The following is a 17,173-nucleotide window of genomic DNA, read 5'->3' as shown; positions in this document are numbered from 1 at the left end:
AATTATGATAAGTTCGTATTTCTAAATGTTTGAATTTCCATAAGTTAGAAATGTTATGAGTTAGAATTTTTAAGAGTTCAAGTTTCCAAAATTTAGAATTGTTATGAGTTTAAGCTTCCAAAATTTAGAATTGTTATGAGTTCAAGGTTCCAAAAATTAGAATTGTGATAAGTTCGTATTTCTAAATGTTTGAATTTCCAAAAGTTAGAATTGTTATGAGTTAGAATTTTTAAGAGTTCAAGTTTCCAAAATTTAGAATTGTTATGAGTTCGAATTTTTAAGAGTTCAAGTTTAAAAAATTTTTAAATTGTTAAGAGTTAAAAATTGCCAAAATTTAGAATTATTGTAAGTTGAAATTTTTAAATGTTGGAATTTCCAAAAGTTTCCACTGAACAAAAAATTTATTTTATTCAAGTAATCGATTATTTGACTATTAAAATAAATATTTACTTGAACCAAATAATTTTTATTTGAATGAAATAAATTGCATTTGAATAAAAAATTTCTCTATTTGAAACAAATATGATTTAATTGACTCAAATAATAATTATTTGATAAAAATAAATATTTAATTTATAATAGTCAAGTAATCGAGTATTTGAATCAAATAAATTTTTTTCAGGATAGAATTGGTAAGAGTTCAAATTTTCAAAATTTCGAATTTTTAAGAGTTCAGGTTTCCAAAATTTAAAATTTTGAAGAGTTCAGGTTTCCAAAATTTAAAATTTCGGAGTGTTCAAGTTTTCAAAAGTTCCAATAATAATTGTTATAAATTCGAATTTCTGAATATTTGAATTTCCAAAAGTTAGAATTGTTATAAGTTCGAATTTTTAAGAGTTCAAGTTTCCAAAATTTAGAATTGTTATGAGTTCGAGCTTCCAAAAGTTCGTATTTTTAAGAGTTCAAGTTTAAAAAATTTTTAAATTGTTTAAAGTTAAAAATGCCAAAAGTTAGAATTATTGTAAGTTAAAATTTTTAAATGTTGGAATTTCCACAAGTTTCCACTGAACAAAAAATTTATTTGATTCAAATAATCGATTACTTGACTATTATCAAATAAATATTTACTTGAGCCAAATAATTCTTATTTGAATGAAATAAATTGCATTTGAATCAAAAATTTCTGTATTTGAAACAAATACGATTTAATTGACTCAAATAATAATTATTTGATAAAAATAAATATGTAATTGATAATAATCAAGTAATCGAGTATTTGAATCAAATAAATTTTTTTTCAGTATAGAATTGTTAAGAGTTCAAATTTCTAAAAGTTAGAATTTTTATGAGTTCAAGTTTGAAAAATTTAGAATTGTTAAGAGTCCAAATTTTACAAAAAAATAAATTTTTTATAACTGGTATTTAAAATTACCTAAGTTTAATATTTTTTTAAAAATTTGCATTTTTTTTAACTTTGTACTTTAATGCAAGATTTTTAAAGTTTTAAATAAAAAAAAATATCGACTTAAAAATTATCATAACCTATTTACATTTGTCATATCAGAAAAAAGCATTGTTATTTTGTTCCTTTAATAAATGTACAACTTTAAATTAAAGAGTATACAAATAAGCTTTACTTGAAAATTATTCAATATACAATATGTTTGAAAATTATACACCTTTAGAAATTACTTTTAGTTTTAGTTCCTTGATTTTTCTGATTACTGTTTGAACCCCTATTATTGACATCTATTATTTTCTTTATTATACACAAATCTGAAAAATTTATTTTATTAAAAAATATAAATTAGAATTAAAGAAAATATTTTTTCATTAATTTTCTTTTTTTTGCGCAAATTTTTTTGTGTTTATTTTTTTGATTTAAATTATTTAGAAATAATAATGAGAAGTAAACTTCTGTTTTTTAAAGAAATGAGTAAATATTGTGACATTCAGAAAAGAGTACATAAAGTAATTTTTTGCTTATTTGTTTAGAAAAATATTTTTTTTTTTTGTTTTCTTTTTTTCAAAAAAATACTGACATATTTCGTGCACAGGATATTTGAAGTTGAAATTATTAGGGATGACTGTGACAGACGAGTTCACAGGGCTAGCTGAATTGGAAGGTATGGCTTCCTGCCAAAAATGAGGCAATTTGTTGCGTCCCGTTATATGATGCAGTAGTTGAGTTCCTCTGACCCTGTATGATGATAGATTTTTCATTCTCATTAAAATTTCGATTTGAAAATATATGAAGAGAATTTTACTCACATATTCATTCATTGTTACTCTCTCTCTCTCTCGCTGAAAGTAGCTATTTTTCAGTTTTGTAAATTTTTTTTCGTTTAAAATTTTTTTTTTTAATTCTCATTTTCACAAAGGTTGTGTATAATTTTATTTTCATTTAATTAATTTTATTTAATTAAAATATAATAAAATTTTCATATGAGAATTATTTTTTTTAACTCCTCGAAATAAAAAAAATGTTTTAAACATTTTGCTCGCTCGATATTCCTTGAAATTATTCAATTGGCATTTAATTGCAGGAGAAGTATAGAAATAGTTTACGAGGTAATCAATAAGGGAAGGTATTTTTTTTTTTTTTTTATTTATGTCCTTTTATTCATTTAGGTTTAGAGGATCAATTTTTTTTTTTTTATATTTATTCTTGGTAATCGTAAAATTTATCTCTCTCTCCTCCCCCCACCCCACCTTATTTTCTCTTTCTCACTCTCTTGAAGCGTATATAATTCATTTCCGGTTTGGTAACTCGAGTAGATAAGAAAATCGTGTATTAGAAACACTTGGATGGCTGACCATGTCCATCCTTTACTACTGTTAGTAGTGTATGTATTCGTTTTCAAGTAGTGTTGCCAAGGCTTAGTTCAGACATACGTTCCGCCTGACTCTGATTCCCTTTATCTACTTCGCTCGACTTGTCGATCGAATACCGATCGAAAATTCCAATTTAACATTAATTGAGTTTAGATTTCGTTTACCCTTTTTTTTATTCATCCAAGTAGTTTCACACTAAATTATTTATTTTTCTTGAAAATGATAAATGAATTATTATTATTATTGTGAATAATAATTTTATTGTTAGGTAAATTAAAATTTAATAAAATTAATAGAAATTAATTAAATAACATAAGAAATTTTAATTATAAATTTATAATTTTTTATAATTTAATTAAAAAATAAAAATTGTAAATTTATTATAATTTTTTTTAATAAATTTATAAATAAATTTTTTTTGCTTTAGCATAATGTACATACGCTTTGTTCAAAAGTTTATATTAAAAAAGAAATTAGAAATTAGAAAAATATAGACGCTCTCTGTATTTGACGAATAAATAAAAAAAAAATAATCACTGTAATACTTCATTGACGATAGTTTTAAATATTTGCCTGCCCATATAGTTTCCTTTAGTATTTCCAAATTAGTGTAGTACTATATAGATGTTTCTTTATTTATAATCTTTCTTTTAAAAATTTTATATTTTTCTCTCTATGTATTTTTCATCATTTATCTATCAATTTCTTTTTTTTTTTGAAAAATTTATTCTTTACAATTCTTTAAATATTTAATGAAAATTAAATTTTCTAAAATTTAATGTCTAATTTTAATTATCTTCTCTTTACTATTTAGCATTGTGAATATTTCGTTTTTATTTCCAAAATTGTTTTGACATTTTTTTACTCTTACATTCGTTATGTTGAAATTAATTTTATTTATTTACAAATAAAATTAATCACTAAATCATTTGCTGTAGGAAAAAAAAATTATTGAATCAAAGAATTTTTCTATTGGAAACAAATAAAAAAAACCGTTTTGTTGAAATTAAAAGAAATATTTTTTAGAACTGTAATATAATAATATAATAATAATAATTAATAATAATAATAATAATACAATAAGTATAAAATAATATATAATTAGATCGAATTTTCGATAAATATAATAATTATCAGTTGGAAATAAATATTTCTATTCTCAGATGAATTAAATGACAAATAATGATACATATGTTTTTGTGAATAAATTTTCGCGACACCTCTTTCAAAAAGAGACCCTTGAGAAATTGCTGACTGAATAATATGTTGTTCGAGAAAAAAATATTAACCTTGAAGTCCAGTAAAATTCGCATATATATATATACCAATAGTCCTTGAAATAATACAGTGTATACATTTTTTTTTTATTTTCCTTTTGTTTTTTTTTTTTTTTTTTTTTTGTTCACTCCGTCTCGTAGATAAAAAAGAAGAATTATTATCTGCATGTGGATCGAAGTGAAATATCTATGCAGTGCACGCAATATAACAAAACGGAAGTCCTGGACGAAATCCAAATGACTTTAAAAAACTTCTTATAAAAATGCATGCGCGCTTGAAATCTTATAATATATTTATATTTTTTTTTGTGTATATATCTCGCTCTTATCTTTTATTCGAATGATAAAAAAAAATTAGTGTAGGCTCAAAATTTTAATTATTCAGAAAAAAAAATAGAAAAATTTTGAATTTTGACAAAAAAAATTTGATTTTTGCCAAAAATATAATAATAATTACGACGAATATTAATAATAATAATAATAATAATTAATAGTAATAATAATAATATTTCTTTTGCGATACTTTTATTATTGATTATTATTCATAAATGTTAAATTTATATTTCTCGATGCGCTACATCGGTCAAGTTGATTTTACATTGTTTCTAAGTTATCGATTATTATTATTTATTACATTCCTATATATATACAAATATATGGAAAAAAGCTTTAACTGTCAGACATTGAATATGAAGCATAAGATTAAATATTTATTCTTTCTTGATTTTTTATATATGTATGTGTTACGATAAATTTTATTCGAATTATATTTATGTATATATATATATATTTATGATATGCATATTTTATATGCACGCTATATTATTTGTCAAAATCTGCTGCTTTAGCTGACAAAATAAATCTAACGGATCACTTGATGTGATTTTCGCGCTTGAATACATTACATTACACAGACACATATATATACACACACATGTGGGACGTGGATCTTTTTGTTCTAAATTTCCATTCAGCTCACTCGCAGTTCCCTTTAACTTAACGTTTGGAAAAGTTGAACGAAAAAGAATGAAAAAACTTCAGTTTCAAAGTAATGAAAAAGTTTTCAAAAAAAATGTTCATCTTTTATTTTTTCAGAAATTTTTAATAATAACTACAACGTAAATAATCAATGTTCTTTTTAAACACTTGTTAACAACTTTACTGTTAATACACCAACTGTTATTATTATTTTTATTATTATTATTATTATTATTATAAATATTATTTTATTATTATTATTATCATTATTATTATGATTATAATTATTATAATTATTATTATTATTATCATTATTATTATTATTATCATTATTATTACGATTATAATTATTATTTTATTATTTTTATTATTATTATTATTATCACTATTATTGTTTTTACTGTTGTTTGGTTTTATTATTATTATGAAAATTTAATGTTTATTTGTGTAAATTATGTAAATTCACATACACTGGGGGCAAATTATGTAAATTTATTTCGATTAACATAAATTTATGGAAATTTTAGTATATAACGCGTGTAAATATAATAATTAACATAATTATGTTGACAAATTTAAAAAAAAAAATTAATTTTTTCTCCTTTAGAGATTAAGTTACATTTCAATAATAAAACAGCAAAACAATAATAAAAAAAAAATAGTAAGTAATATAGAAAAAAGAAATTTTTATTATTTTTACAACAAAATATTAAATTATTAGGAAAAAAAATGATAATTTTGTTTATTCACAAAATATTCGTTTTTTAAAAAGAATATTTTATTTATTAATATTCTTTTTTTCATTTTTGATTATTGGAAATCATATCAAAAAGCTGAACAGCTTAAAATTGATTATATAAGAGTTTCAATTAATTTTCTTCGTTTATTTTTGACAGATAGATACATATATATGTATATTTTTTTTATAATATTTTTGTTATAGTATTGAAAAACTTTTTTTTTTTAAATATATTTGATTGAAGTTTTATAAATAGATTTGAATATGGTTTTTGTTTGAGGCTTTTATGATCAATTTAAAGTTGAATTGTTTGACAGATACGAGAGGAGAACTTGTTGCTTTTCAAGTTTCGATACACGTACTGACTCTCAGTTTATATATATATATATATATATATATATATAAACAAGACCAACTTGTATGCAAATTTTATTATAATGATTTTGACCTACTACCTTATAAACACTTTGGGTGTCTTCAGTTTAATCGTTGCTAATAGTGGCAACGTTTTATTATATAGACTTTACGAACCCCACTTTAGTACTAAAGAGAAAATTATGACTTCACGTTTTCATGGAAGGCCATCTTTTTCATCTAAATCATCTTCTTAAAAGTTTCCTCCTATATTTTTTTTTCTGATAATAATTTGTATTCTCATTTTAAACTTGATAAGTTTTTTCCTATAAGCGTTGAATTTTTAAAATATCCAATTTAATTTTTCTGTCAATTACAAGATTAATTTTTTTTTTTCGTTAATTAGAATATCAAATTTTTACTCTATATAATATATAATTTTACTCTATATAATATATATATATATATATATATATATATAATATATAATAATATATATAGATTATATATTATTATATAAATAATTTAGAAATTTTTATTAATTAATTTTTGTTTAATTATAATTAAATTAGAAAATAAAACGTTGATTTATGAATAAAAAGTACTTGTTGATAATTTGATTATTCATCATAGCAATGAGAATTTTAAATTAGAAAATGTAAATTTATGCGCAAGTATCATGTAGCAGACAATTTGAATTTGAAAAAAAAAAAAACAAAAAAAAGTGTTTCATGAATATATTTGAAACATTTATTTTTTTTTACAAAATATAGAATATGTATATAGGTGAGAAAAATTGTTTTATTTTTGCTGCAGTACAAACTCATTATCATATATTGCCATAAATGTGTAGTGAAGGTTTTTAAATTTGAAATTTTCACTTAGAATCCATCCAAGAGTATGATATTGAATTGCTTGAGAGACAGCACTATATATATATATATATTTCTAACTCTTTTGGGACATATGAGGAGAGAAATTTGTTCCGATTTCGGAGGTCATCCCTCTTTTTTTTTTGCTTCTAAACTCTGATTTGAGAGGGAAGACAGGCTTCTCTTCTTCTTCATTTTCTTATTTCTTCTTTTTTATTACTTCTTCCTCTCTGCTCGTAGTACTGCAATAACCTTGCTCCAAATAATTTTTGGAAAATTTCCTCTCTTTAATTCATATCCAATTTGTAAAGATTAATTTTTTTTTCTAACGTCTCATTAATAATTTTCGTTTCAAATTTTAACTTATTGTTTATTTAAACACTTTTTCTATTCGTTTTTATTTTATAATTTATATTTACTATTTATCAAAGGGTTATTAATTCTATTCGAAATTCTCGATAAAAAAAAATTTATTTTTATAAATCAATCATTTTTATTTATTATTATTATTATTTATTATTTTATTTATTATTTTATTTATTAATTTATATTTATTTAAATTGATTAATATTTATTAATAAATAAAATAAATATATATTTTTATTTATGTTCGGTGTGAACAAAAAATTATCCATTCTAAAAACCATTGAATTTGCGTTTGATTTCATGCTCGTAAATTGAATGTTATACATTTTGTTCCATTTGACCGCACTCTGAATTATATATTATTTCTCTAAAATAAAACATTCACTGAATGTAGAACCTTAAAATTTTTTCTTCTACTATAGGGTTAATGTTTTTCTGGTCATATAATTCAATAAAAAAGTGAGGTTATTGATATCCAATATTATAGTTTACTATTCCCGACTCGAAGATGAAGATAAAAAATGGGTGCATTCTGTTATTGATCAATGTTTGGTATTTTCTTGTCACTATTACATACATATAGATATTGTATTATACTCGGAAATATATTATTTTTCATGACCTCTAGTGATTTTAGTAGAATTTTTCATTAAAAAAAAAAAAAAAACCCCTAACTGATTAGAATTATTCGAAAATAGTTTTTTTCAAAACCAAATTATCACTAAAATACTTTCTAATTAATTATAAAAATAGATTTTGGGTAATTTTTTAATAATTCGATAATGGTCATCTAGTGAATCTAAAAAGAAAATTATCAATTTCTAAAAATTTTCCATTAAATACAAATATATAGGATATGTGCGACAAAAAGAAAAATATTCAAAAACAGTTTATAAGACTGATTTGATGTTCAGTGTGCTCTTTAAATATTCTCATGTGTGTTATGTATACGAAATTTATTTCCGGATAATATGTGTTTAAAGAATAAAATAAAAAAAATTACAACAAAATGAAGAATACGAATAGAATGAAGAATAGTAGAAAGACAAAGACTAGTAAACGGATAAAAAATAGTATAATAAAAAAGCAAAGAGTAACAAAAGGACAGAGAATAATAAAGAGATGGAGAGTGTAATCCCAATGTAAATGGAAAAAAACGAAAGAAAAGAGGAATTTTCTACAAAGTAAAGTCACCTAAGAAAAAGAGAGAGAGAGAGAGAAACAAGGATCAAAAAGAAAGCGTCGAGTGCTCTTGGAAAACGAATTAGGAATACATATCGATTGGATTTATTTTTCTTTTCTTTTTTTTGTTTCGTTTTACGAAAAATGCTATACAATATGGCTGTGTAAAGTGAAAAAAAAGTGTATTATCAAAAAGTGAAAAACGATATTGTGTGGAAAAAAAAATGAAATAAATAGAGTGGCGGATGAAGAAGAATCGAAGATGTAGGTGGATGAACGAAATATCGGATAGATTAGATGTCCGAGGTGATTATTTGTCGGTGTTGGGAGCCCAAGGGGCCGTGCTGGTTATCTTGCACTAGCCCATGTCTCCCGAGTGAAATAAAAGAAGAAGAAAAAGAAAAATTAGTGTCAAGTTTATTGTTTTGTTTCTCTATTTTCGTTGACAACAACAAGTCAACGTTTTATTGTTGGTATATAGTGTCGCACAAGTTGGAGCCTCAGCGAGGTTCCTTCTTGTTATTGTGCGAGGCTGGCGAGCGCAATGTGGCAAAGTGGGGGCATGGGCACCCATGCGGCCAACAATCCATGGATGAAATTAATGGGCATTGTGCACAGCAAAGAACGAAGACATCACGAAAATGTTGCCGGTTCTGGAGCGCAAACAACTGGAACCAATCTCAATGCGGAACGGGGTCTCAATCAGTGAGTTGTTTTTTTGCATTTCATAAGCACTCAAAACACAAATTTTTGCCAGGAAGTAGAGAGACACTTTTTTTATATTTATTTTCACCTGATGAATATTATTATCGTTCAATTATAACATTTGATTCATAATCAGCGATCCCGAAAAACCAAGAGTGCAAATTTTCAAGGCAGATTTGATAAATAATCGAAAAATTTTCCACCATATTGGATTCGCTATTTTGAATTTTTAAAAACTAATACCGGATTCGTAATCAGCGACCCCAAAAACCCCCAAGTGATAATTTTCAAGGGAATCTGATAAATTTAAAAAAAACTTCAGCCATATTGCATCTGCCATTTTGAATTTTTAAAAACTAACACCGGATTCGTAATCAGCGACCCCAAAAACCCCCAAGTGGTAATTTTCAAGCGAATCTGATAAATTTTCAAAAATTGTCAGCCATATTGGATCCGCCATTTTGAATTTTTGAAAACTGAGGCCAGATTCGTAATCAGCGACCCCGAAAACCCAAGAGTGCAAATTTTCAATGCAGATTTGACAATTTTTTGAAAAATCTACCTCAATTTGGAATCCGCCATTTTGAATTTTTGAAAACTAACACCGGATTCGTAATCAGCGAGCCCAAAAACCCCCGAGTGGAAAGTTTCAAGCGAATCTGATAAATTTTCGAAAAATCAGCCGCCATTTTGGATACGCCATTTTGAATTTCTGAAAACTGAGGTCAGATTCTTAATCAGCGACCCCGAAAACCCCCGAGTGGAAAGTTTCAAGCAAAGCTGATAAATTTTAATAAAATTCCGCCATATTGGATCCGCCATTTTGAATTTTTTAAAACTAACACCGGATTCGTAATCAGCGACCCCGAAAACCCCCGAGTGGAAAGTTTCAGGCCAATCTGATGAATTTTTGCAATCATCCGCCACATTGGATCCGACATTTTGAATTTTTGAAAACTACTTTCAATTTTTTAGTTATTTTTGATTTTAGTTTTTAGAAATTCAAAATGGCGGATCAAATATGGCGGATGATTGCAAATATTCATCAGATTCGCCTGAAACTTTCCACTCGGGGGTTTTCGGGGTCGCTGATTACGAATCCGGTGTTAGTTTTTAAAAATTCAAAATGGCGGATCCAATATGGCGGAATTTTATTAAAATTTATCAGATTCCCTTGAAAATTACCACTTGGGGGTTTTTGGGGTCGCTGATTACGAATCCGGTGTTAGTTTTTAAAAATTCAAAATGGCAGATTCAATATGGCGGACATATTTTTTAAAAATTGCTTGCATTTGCTTAAAAATTTGGTACTCGGGGGTTTTTGAGGTCGCCGATTACGAATCCGACGTTAGTTTTTAAAAATTCAAAATAACAGATCCAGTAAGACAGAATTTTTTGAAATTTTTTTTTAAATTGTTACTCAAATGAAAATTAAATTACTACTTAATTAAATCATTAATTAAATCAATTACTCTGTAACAAGTGAGATAATTGATAAAATTAACTAATCCATAATAATTATATTTACATATTGAAATAAATTAAATCGTTTAACTGTAAAATATGAGAATAACAAATTTGCTACGAAATTTTTAAATTCGTTAAAATAAGTGATATATAATTTTCAAAGAATAGATTTGTATATTACTTGTTGTAATTTATTTGTATAATGTACAAGTCTGCATTGCAGTTGAAAATTTGAAATTTTATATTATTTGAAGTTGAGAGTTTGTAGTGCCCTTTTTTTTACTGTGTTAAGTTAAGAGAGAGAGAGAGAGAGAGTATTCCAGATTTAAACTTCGTAGAAAATGCTTGTGATCAAGTAGAGGAAATGATTTAAAAGAAAGAAGGAGAAAAAAAAATTATCACAAGTGCCGTATAGAATTAAAGTTGAAAATTACCTTCAAAGGGGAAAAAGAGAAAAAAAAAATTTTTCTCTAGAGAAATTTAAAGAGGGAAATTTTCTCTAGAAAAAATATAAGTATAATTATATTTCACAACTCTATTTTAACTAATTTTAACGTTAAACAAGAAAATTTCTCTTAAACATAGATAAAAGTTTATTAAAAAAAAAAAAAAAATTCTTGATTTTTTTTCTATTAAAAAAACGTTAATTAAACTAACAGTAATTTTTAACTGTTTTTGTTGTAAAAAAAAATAACATAATTTTTTATTCTAAAAGTATAACAGGGGTATTATTATTATTATTATTATATTTAAGTATATTACTAAAAAAATGGTTTTTTTATAGTTTTTGGTTGTTAAAATTTCTTTAACGTTTTCTTTTAAAGTAAACTTTTATATTTTTATAGTGTTGTCTATCCGTATAAAATACTTCATGTGTCAGTAGGTGGAAAGTGGATATTGAAGAATGGGTTCGAGATCAAGTAGACTGTAATATACATTGCATATTATGTATAGATAAAAGACAATTGAGAACGTCCGATATGTAAAATTAAATTGAAAATGCTTATTCAAGTTAATGCCACGTGAAACGTAAACAGAAAAATATTTTATATTATATTGCCCTCGGGGAAATAATTTTAAAAACGGATATTAGTTTCATTCTTTTTATAATAATTTTACCGGAAATGAAAAATATGATAGTTCGAACAATAATTTCAAAATATAAATTTTTAGTTAAAATAAATAATAATAAATTTTATTTATTTATAAATTATTATTTTTTAAAAAATATTATTTAAAAAATATTTACTTGAAACAGAGAAAGGTTTCACTGGAATAACGAAAGATTTAACTGAAATTAGTAAAAATTTTCCTACTATAGCAAAACGTTTTGTAATTTTAGATAAATTTTTTTCCATGTATATTGGATATTGGATGGAAAAAAATTTATCTGAATTTGAAATCTGAAAAAAATAAATTTTTTTCCATGTATAACTATACATGGAAAAAAATTTATCTGAAATTACAAAACGTTTTGCTATAGTAGGAAAAATTTTACTTATTTCAGTTAAATCTTTCGTTATTTCAGTGAAACCTTTCGCTGTTTCAAGTAAATTTTTTTTTTCGTAATCATAATAGTGAAAAATAATAATTAAATGTTATAATAAATATTATATTATTAAATAATAATTAATTATTTTAAAAATATGTTTTTGTAATAAAAAAACATTTTTTTAAATAATTTTATTTTGAGGAAATTAAAAATGTTTTGTAAATATATAAAAAAATAAGTTATAATTATATATACTTAATAATGTTCTCTGTATATGTAAAGTTTACATTAAAAAATTTGCCTCTTTATTATTTGCAGTTGAACGAATAAACAGAAATCTTTATGAAAGGAGAAAAGAAAACCGTCTATATGTATAAGATAGGAAAGACGTAATATTTAGATTGCAAGAAACATTTCCCTTTCATAATATATAATGAAAGTAGAAATTCTTGTTAAAACACTTGCTGTACCAACGAATATATATATAGATACGTACTTTTGATTATGTTTCGGTTCAACATATTTCTTTTTTTCAGAAAAAAAATTTTTTTTTTAAAGAAAAATATATATATATATTTGTAATTATTGTTTCGAAAACATATTTTTTTGTAAAATATCTCTTAGATTATAATTAATTATTTATTAAATAAATATAATATCTTATTTTATAATTAATAATTAATAATTAAATATAATCTCTTATTTTATAATTGGCACGAAGTATTATTAGTACTGAGTTCAATTTATATATTAAATATAAAGCTTTGAGTATTAAAGTTTTGTTGAGAATTTAATGGATTTTCATTGGGAAAATTTCGCTTGTACGAATTCTTGAGAATATTCGGTCTCATAATTCTTGTTAATCTCCAAATAGTAGGTAATCTCTAGGTCGATTGTTCTCTCTCTCTCTATCTCTCTCTCTCTCTCTCTCTCTGTCTCTCTTTCTCTCTTCGTACATAAGGTGGGCGGAAAATAATATGTTGTGGCTATCCATGGGTGGTATAATAATTAGAACTTGCAGAAAGTCTAGAAGTTTTAAGCTAAGCGGTCATCAACACTGCATTATATTGCTACTAAAATACAGAAAAGCAAATTTCCATCTTATCTTATAATTTCTTAATGAAAATTTTTTTTCAAAATTTACTTCACTATATTTTTACCGAAAAAATGTTTTGAAAATTTTGAATTTTTTAACTCTTCATTTTTTATATAGAATTTTTTTTTTAATATAGAATTATTAATAATGTTGAAAGAATGCAAATATATACATATAATAATAACGAAGAGGATTGAAACATAAACTTTCAACTTCCTTTATAAAGCAAATATTATATCCCACTGGTTTTTGCTAAAATTAACTCTCTCTCTCTCTCTCACATCATTTTAAGTTTCAAGCTTTGATATTATAAATTTCGTTGGAATTCACGCTATAATTGCGCGTCCCTGATTTTTTTTAATTGCTGCAATTAATGACTTTTGATGTTTGAAACGAGAGTAGGAGGAAAAAAAAAAGATTTTTGCATTTTTTCTTTTTCGCGCATTCAATGCAATTATATGGCAATTATAAACTTTCGTGTATGGAAATTTAGTTTTGTTTATAGTTCCATTAAAATCGTTTATGTTTATTTTTATTTTTTTATTTATATTTTTATTTGTTTTTTTTTATTTATTTTTTATTTTTATTTATTTTTTCTATTTTTTTTAATTTTTTATTTATATTTTTATTTGTTTTTTTTTATTTTTTTTTTTAATTATAATTGTTTAGTTCCATGATTTATGGTTCCATTTGGTTCCACAAAATTGTGTTTATAAATGATTATAATTATCATTAAAATTTTATAATTATATATGTTTATGATTTTATATTTTTAATGATAAAAAATTAGCGTTTTTTTTTTTTTTATTATGCCAATGTTTTTTTTTTTTTTTTTTTTTTCTAAAATCGTATACATTATAATTTAGCTTTGTGCGTGTATAGCTTGACAGAGGAAACTATGCTTCTGTGTTGCCGGAAACAAGGAGTACATAACTTTCAGGGGGAAAATCTACCATTAGCCTCCTCAGGCAATACGTTTTCCCTTTGCATTATTTAGTTAGCCTCTCACTGTGAATTTCATCATGTACCTGATTTTACATTAATTATTAAAATTAAATTATTCCTTTGATAAACAAACATTGTATATATAGTGGCGACAATAGAGTAAGTTGCGAAACCAACAACCATAAATATAAAATTTTTTTACAACATTCGACTAAAGTCATTTTTTTTTTCATTTCGAAATGATTTACTAATTGAAATAGAATTTCAATTTTTTTTTTTATTATGAAAATACAATTAAAAATAAATTCATTAACTAAAAATAAAATTTAATAATAAATAATAAAATAAAAATAATAAATTTGTTATTTAATAACAAAATAAATATTAATCCATTATTATTTTATAATTAGAGAGTGAAAAAGGGTGAAATTATTTTTTTTTTTTAAATATATAAACAGGATTTTTATTTTTGAAATGAATATTTGTCAAAGAAACAAGAAGCGCGCATGTATTAGAGTAGATTTCAAAGTTTCATTGTTTGAAGACACTTTTTGGACTTAACATTTTGGTCCTTAACTTTAGTCAAGTTTTCATCACTAGTCTTGAAGTTCAAAGGTTCAACAGAGAGAGAGGCACGTAGCTTGAAAATTAACTGCTCCAGGTATATATATATATATATATATATATATATATAGGTAGGATGTCAAGCTTTTTTCTTTATGAACTTTCCTAAGAACATAAGGAGAGAGAAAACAAAAGACCACGAGCGCGCTAATTTCAAGCTATACTATATACTTAAAGAGAGAAAGAGAGAGAAAGGGAAAGAGAGAGAGAGAGAAAGAGAGTGAACGCTGCTTTCAATATCGCATCTTTACTCAACAACGTTGGCAGCAAAATTTACCAATTAGTTGGTTCTCCATTTTGCTATATTCGCCTTTTGACATATTTATTATTTTCCTACTTCCTTAAAAGCACGACTTCAACTTGAACAATATCCTTAACTAGAAAATGAATCTTTGCGAGAGAATATTGTATTTTAAATGACGCTCTTTTCAACCAAATGCAACAAAGAGCATTTATTCTCGTGATTCTTTACGTCAATTTTTTTTCGGTTTTTTTAATTGAAATTAACTTTGAGAAATTATTTAATTGATTTGAATTATAAATTAATTTAGTATATATATATAATTACTGGTTAATTAATCCAGATTATTTGTCCGCAAATCGAATTTGGATGAATTTTTAATAAAATCTGAATTTTCATTGAATCAATTAAACCGAACATTAAAATTTCCATTTGACCGAAATTTATATTTTGACCGAATTATTATTTAGCCGAATTTTCATTTCAACGAATTGCTTTTAATTGAATTTCCATGAATTCTAATTCACGTTTGACCAAAATTTACATCTGACCGAATTTTCAATTTCAACGAATTGCATTTAACTGAATTTCCATTAAACTGATGACCAAAATTTATATTTTGGCCGAATTATTATTTGAATTATTTAAATATTTGAAAAACTGAAATTTTGTATTTGAAAATATTTTTTTAATTAACCGCATTAAAATTTCGGTCAAACGGAAATTTAGTTTAATGGAAATTTAGTTAAATGCAATTCGGCCAAATGAAAATTCGGTTAATAAAACGTATACGAAAATTTCGGTTAAATAATAATTCGGTCAAACGTGAATTTGGTTTAATGGAAAATAAATGCAATTCGGCTAAATGAAAATTCGGTTAATTAAAATTCTTATCAAATGAAAATTTCGTTAAAATAACAATCGGGTCGAAATACAAATTTCGGTCAAACGGAAATTTGGTTTAATGGAAATTAAATGCAATTCGGCCAAATGAAAATTCGGTTAATTAAACATATCCGAAAATTTCGGTTAAATAATAATTCAGTCAAACGGAAATTTGGTTTAATGGAAATTAAATGCAATTTGTCCAAATGAAAATTCGGTTAATTAAAAATATCCCAAAATTTCGGAAATTTAGTTAAATCCAATTCGGCCAAAGGAAAATTCGGTTAATTAAAATTCTTATCAAATGAAAATTCCGGTTAAATAACAATTCGGTGAAAATATAAATTTTGATAATGAATTTGTTTTAATGGAAATTTAATTAAATGTAATTCTGCCAAATTTGATTAATTAATAAAAATTGAAATTAAAATAGTATTAAATGCAAATTTCAGTTAAATAACAATTTGGATAAATAAAAATTCGGTTACAAAATTCGACCAATTTTTTTTTAATACAATGTTTGTATAGAAAACACTTTTGCTCTAACAACTTTATATTTATTTATATATATATATATATATATATATATATATATATATATATTTATTAAGGTAGACACAATTCGCGTTAAACTCATGTCTCTGTTTGCAGACCTCTGCCCACGGTCTCTTTGCTATTCCCAGACCAACTATTTACCTCTGATTCCAAAATATACTTCTCTCGTCTCCCGCTTTTCTCAAATATAATTCAAGATCGTATGCACCAATTCTCAGTGCCCTTGTATTTGACATCCCATCACTTTTTTTTTTCTTCTCTTTTTTATTTTTCCCCTGTCACTTGTTCCTGAAAAAAAATTCTATTATAAAATAAATTACGTTTTTTTTTTTAATTTAATTTGCAATTTTTCTAATTAAATATTAAAATTTCAAAGTATTTGAAAATAATTTTCTTTATAGGATTTTTTTTTTATATATTTAAAATAAATTTTTTTTTTCGTTATTTTTTTCTGTTAAATTTAGAGATTTTGAAAAAAAAATAGATGAGTAATTTTTTTTTGAAACGAAAGAAATGGGATGATTTTTTACAATCTCTTATGACGATAGGTTAATGGTGGGGGGAGGGGAGGATTTTTTTCTTATTCTTGTCAGGCAATCCCAGGGCATCAATTTACTTAA

At 24.2% G+C, this 17,173-nt stretch overlaps 1 protein-coding gene across 2 annotated transcripts in view; it reads left to right on the top strand.

Annotated features, from left to right (window-relative positions):
* LOC127281941 (potassium voltage-gated channel protein Shaker) overlaps positions 1–17,173 on the top strand; it is a 188,501-nt gene that overhangs the window by 5,030 nt on the left and 166,298 nt on the right. The window contains exon 2 of one of the 2 annotated variants that reach the window (XM_051305950.1): positions 8,215–9,248. In XM_051305950.1, the coding sequence (XP_051161907.1) occupies positions 9,088–9,248 (161 nt within the window). In that variant the 5' untranslated portion in view covers positions 8,215–9,087. Of the gene's footprint in view, positions 1–8,182; positions 9,249–17,173 lie in introns of those variants that run through there. The other variant, XM_051305951.1, reaches the window with a different exon arrangement.

The sequence above is a fragment of the Leptopilina boulardi genome, unplaced genomic scaffold (genome assembly GCF_019393585.1).
Source record: "Leptopilina boulardi isolate dan_hultmark-lab unplaced genomic scaffold, ZJU_Lbou_2.1 LbouV2_278, whole genome shotgun sequence".
NCBI lineage: Eukaryota > Metazoa > Arthropoda > Insecta > Hymenoptera > Figitidae > Leptopilina > Leptopilina boulardi.
The sequence above is the reverse complement of the archived record's forward strand: the minus strand, read 5'-3'. Positions and strand labels throughout refer to the sequence as shown.